A 5,387-nucleotide genomic window follows, 5' to 3' on the forward strand; every position below is an offset into this window, starting at 1 on the left:
GCCAAAAGTATTCGCTCACCTGCCTTGACTCACATATGAGCTTAAGTGACATCCCATTCCTAATCCATAGGGTTCAATATGACATTGGTCCACCCTTTGCAGCTAGAACAGCTTCGACTCTTCTGGGAAGGCTGTCCACAAGGTTTAGGAGTGTGTTTACGGGAATTTTTGACCATTCTTCCAGAAGCGCATTTGTGAGGTCACACACTGATGTTGGACGAGAAGGCCCGGCTCTCAGTCTCCGCTCTAATTCATCCCAAAGGGGTTCTATCGGGTTGAGGTCAGGACTCTGTGCAGGCCAGTCAAGTTCATCCACACCAGACTCTGTCATCCATGTCTTTATGGACCTTGCTTTGTGCACTGGTGCACAGTCATGTTGGAAGAGGAAGGGGCCAGCTCCAAACTGTAAAAACAGTCTGCATGCCGAGGTGCTTGATTTTATACACCTGCGGCCATGGAAGTGATTGGAACACCTGATTCCGATAATTTGGATGGGTGAGCAAATACTTTTGGCAATATAGTATACACACACACACATGCACACATACATATACACATACATACACATAAATTGGAGCAAAAGGACATAAAATAAACAGTCAAGGGCACTTGAGGTATAGCAGGTAAACATGAAATAAGCAGTATAAACAATAAACTAATAGCTGTTAAGGTGAGGTAATGTGGAATAGTGCAAATGAGCGAGGTAAAGTGAAATGTGCAGTCCCTGAGTTCAGTGTGTGAATGAATGTTGAGTGTGTGTGTGTGTGTGTGTGTGTGTGTGTGTGTGTGTGTGTGTGTGTGTGTGTTGGGGGGGGACTGTGAGGGTGACATGATGTCAGATGCTGAAGGGGGGGCAGGGGGGTGTGCGGGCAGAATCTGTGGCAGGGGGCAGAGGGGCAGAACAGGGAGGGAGTCGAGCCTCCTGACCGTGTGAATACAGTGAATTGTGAGTTGTGCAGCATTTCTTTAAGTGTTACTCTTGCTGTTTAAGCTATAAGTCACATTATGAGCTGAAAAGAGGGTTTTTTTAAGCTATGGGTCCCTTTTGGAACACAAAAAAACCCAACAACAATCACTCAGTTGGAAATATTTTACCACTTTAAAGGTGCACTTTGCTTTTTTTTTATTGTGACACAAAAAATAATTAAGATGAAAAAAACTGAAATTTGGAGTGTGCATAAGTATTCAACCTCCCTCCCCCCCCCCCCCCCCCCCCCCCCCCCCAAAAAAAAAAAGTCAATACTTTGTAGAGCCACCTTTTGCTGCAATTACAGCTGCAAGTCTCTTGGGGTATGTCTCTATTAGCTTAGCACATCTAGCCACTCAGAAACTGTTCCAACTCCTTCAAGTTAGATGGGTTGCGTTGGTGTACAGCAATCTTCAAGTTCTGCCACAAATTCTCAATTGGATTGAGGTCTGGGCTTTGACTAGGCCATTCCAAGACATAAATGTTTCCCTTTAAACCACTCCAGTGCAGCTTTAGCAGTATGTTTAGGGTCGTTGTCCTGCTGGAACGTGAAGTCTCAAACCTCTGGCCGACTCAAACAGGTTTTCCTCCAGAATTGCCCTGTTTAAAGTTCTAAAACTGTACATTGTAAAATAAAAAGCCTATACAGTCCTGTGCAAAAGTCTTAGGCCCCTTATTTTTTAGTACAAACTTTGTTATAGATTTCTATTTGATGATTTCTACATTATCGAGTCAAAACATTACAAAAACATTCTAGAGTCCAAACGTTGGTGTGTGTTTTTTTTTTCCCAGCACAAAATTAAATGTTACAGAAAAAAAAAACAGTTTGTATCTGAGCAGCGTATTCCATAAGAGAGCACTTTTGAGATGAAAAAAGAAAACATAATGAAGGCTGCTGGTGCAAAAGTTTTGGTGCAAAATGAAGAAGTGAGTGTGACAGTCAGAGTGTCCAGAAGAACTGTGGCTGGTTCTGGAAGATGCTCAGGAAAACCTACAGATCATTTCTGCATAAAACTGACCTCACTGGACCTGAGATGGATATGGTGTCGTCTCACACCGAATACTGACTTTGTTTCATTTATTATGGCTCACTGGTTACGGTTTATAGTATTTTTTTTAATGTTGAAACATTTCATTTCATTATTTATAAGCCATTTCTGGTCTCCAGCATTTCTTTACATGAGCCTCAGACTTTTGCAGAGCTGTAGATGCGCACACACACACACACACACACACTCCTCCCAGTCGCCAACCTGCTCCGACTCTCTTCACGGCACCTGCGGCTCTGTGTGTGTGTGTGTGTGTGTGTGTGTGTGAGAGAGAGAGAGAGAGAGAGAGAGAGAGAGAGAGAGAGCTCTGTGTGTGTGTGTGTGTGTGTGAGAGAGAGAGAGAGAGAGAGAGAGAGAGAGAGCTCTGTGTGTGTGTGTGTGTGTGTGTGTGTGCGCGCGCGTCTTACCGTTTGATCTCCTCACTATATTCTCCAGGAAAGTGTTCTGCGGGGCCACGAGTCCCCTCCGGCCGCCGGCCATCGCCGCCGCTCACACGCACCTTTCCCCTTCTGCACTATTCTTATTTTTTATCTCTTTTTTTGGTTAATTATTATTCTCTGTTTTCTTGTTTATCTCCTATACTCCGGAGTGCAGGATGGTGTGTTGGAGAGGCTCAGCGCGCGCTGCAGCGGCTCCGGCGCCGTCCATCGGTCCGCGCGCACCTGCCGCCGCCTCCTCCTGCTCCTCCGCCTCCTCCTGCTCCTCCGCCTCCTCCTGCTCCTCCGCCTCCTCCTGCTCCTCCGCCTCCTCCTGCTCCTGCGCTCCCCACGGCACCTGCAGCCTGTGTGTGTGTGTGCGCGCGCGCAGTCCTCCCTCTTTGTCTCATCCTCCGTTATTCGGTGTGTTTGCTAATGTGCGCGCGCGCCATCTAAAGAATTTCGGGCGGTGTGTTGTGGGAGTCCGGTGCTCTCCCGGTTTGGGAGATGACATTTCGGTGTTGTATTTGTTTGGTAATAAATTTACAGGGAAAACTGGAGGTGACTCAAATTAGGAATAGAATTAGGATTAGGAATAGAATGCCAGTCTTCCCTTTCTTTTCCCCCTGCAGCCAAAAATAACACCCTGATATTTTAAACCCAATTCTGGAGCACCATCTACTGGTCATAACACCGCAGTTTGGCAGATTGAACAGGAAATGTCTCTCATCTCATCTCCTCTCATTATCTGTAGCCGCTTTATCCTGTTCTACAGGGTCGCAGGCGAGCTGGAGCCTATCCCAGCTGACTACGGGCGAAAGGCGGGGTTCACCCTGGACAAGTCGCCAGGTCATCACAGGGCTGACACATAGACACAGACAACCATTCACACTCACATTCACACCTACGCTCAATTTAGAGTCACCAGTTAACCTAACCTGCATGTCTTTGGACTGTGGAGGAAACCGGAGCACCCGGAGGAAACCCACGCGGACACGGGGAGAACATGCAAACTCCGCACAGAAAGGCCCTCGCCGGCCACGGGGCTCGAACCCGGACCTTCTTGCTGTGAGGCGACAGCACTAACCACTACACCACCGTGCCGCCCAACAGGAAATGTACTTTGAAGGAAATGACTAGTAAAGGAAAGGAAAATGACAAAAGAAAGATTATTATTATTACTACTACAGGCGGGCGGCACGGTGGTGTAGTGGTTAGCGCTGTCGCCTCACAGCAAGAAGGTCCGGGTTCGAGCCCCGTGCCCGGCGAGGGCCTTTCTGTGTGGAGTTTGCATGTTCTCCCCGTGTCCGCGTGGGTTTCCTCCGGGTGCTCCGGTTTCCCCCACAGTCCAAAGACATGCAGGTTAGGTTAACTGGTGACTCTAAATTGAGCGTAGGTGTGAATGTGAGTGTGAATGGTTGTCTGTGTCTATGTGTCAGCCCTGTGATGACCTGGCGACTTGTCCAGGGTGTACCCCACCTTTCGCTGGGATAGGCTCCAGCTCGCCTGCGACCCTGTAGAACAAGATAAGTGGCTACAGATAATGGATGGATATTACTACAGGCATTTAGCAGACTCTCTTATCCAGAGTGATGCACAACACACCTGGAGCAGTTGGAGGTTCGGTGCCTTGCTCAAGGGCACTTCAGCCATTCCGGCTGGTCCAGGGAATCAAATCAGTGATCTTTTGGTCTAACCCTAATCCTTACTCATCTGAAGCAGTGAACACACACACACACACACACACACATGCAGCAGTGGGCAGTTATGCTACAGTGCCCAAGGAGCAGTTGGGGATTTGGCACCTTGCTCAAGGGCACTTCAGATTCACTTCAGTCCATGATACAGAGGGAGGGGAAAGTGCTGTTTATTCACTCAGCTCCCATCATGTTTTTCCTGCTCACATTTTCCTGTCTCATAGGAATCAAACCAGTGACCCTTTGGGCCCAAGGCTGCTTCTGTAACCTTCAGGCCACGGCTGCCCCCATATAAGGGGGAAAACAGAAACCTATGGAAAATGCAGAACTATAGTTAAAGGGTAGATTGGCTAGTAGGAGGAAAAGCCGAAGGGCAAAATGTTATGGTGGAAAATAAGGGGTTGAACGTATGGGAACTAAGTTACAATGGAAGAAAAAATAGAGAACATTAACAAGTGGGAGGTATTGAAGGGTGAAGAAACAAACAGGAGGGGTCACCAGAAAGGGGTCACTAACCCTAACACTAGCGCCCTGATTTTGTATAAAACTTTTTAAATAAAACTTTTTATAACAACAATTTATTCATTTTAACAGTTATGATATTGCTAAAAATAGGCTTACCTGGGTGCAGCCATTTGCACACTAGAACGCCGTTTCCCTTCATTACACTGAGACATCAATTTTACTGGCAACAAAATACGAAAATCAACACACTTTACTTTTATGAAGTTGAAATCTTACTCTGCTAAAACTTTAACGAATTTCCTGGTCACACAGTTGTACAACCCCGATTCCAAAAAAGTTGGGACAAAGTACAAATTGTTAATAAAAACGGAATGCAGTGATGTGGAAGTTTCAAAATTCCATATTTTATTCAGAATAGAACATAGATGCCATATCAGATGTTTAAACTGAGAAAATGTATCATTTAAAGAGAAAATTAGGTGATTTTAAATTTCATGACAACAACACATCTCAAAAAAGTTGGGACAAGGCCATGTTTCCCACTGTGAGACATCCCCTTTTCTCTTTACAACAGTCTGTAAACGTCTGGGGACTGAGGAGACAAGTTGCTCAAGTTTAGGGATAGGAATGTTAACCCATTCTTGTCTAATGTAGGATTCTAGTTGCTCAACTGTCTTAGGTCTTTTTTGTCGTATCTTCCGTTTTATGATGCACCAAATGTTTTCTATGGGTGAAAGATCTGGACTGCAGGCTGGCCAGTTCAGTACCCGGACCCTTCTTCTACGCAGCCATG

General features: G+C 46.2%; 1 protein-coding gene across 1 annotated transcript in view; it reads right to left on the minus strand.

Annotated features, from left to right (window-relative positions):
• The window catches only part of kcnh1a (potassium voltage-gated channel, subfamily H (eag-related), member 1a), an 80,753-nt gene extending 78,257 nt beyond the window's left edge, over positions 1-2,496 (minus strand). The window contains exon 1 of the mRNA XM_060933267.1: positions 2,424-2,496. Coding sequence (XP_060789250.1) covers positions 2,424-2,496 — 73 coding nt within the window. The remainder of the gene's footprint in view (positions 1-2,423) is intronic.
• Between the last annotated feature and the right edge of the window lie 2,891 nt (positions 2,497-5,387).

The sequence above is a fragment of the Neoarius graeffei genome, chromosome 11 (assembly GCF_027579695.1).
Source record: "Neoarius graeffei isolate fNeoGra1 chromosome 11, fNeoGra1.pri, whole genome shotgun sequence".
NCBI lineage: Eukaryota > Metazoa > Chordata > Actinopteri > Siluriformes > Ariidae > Neoarius > Neoarius graeffei.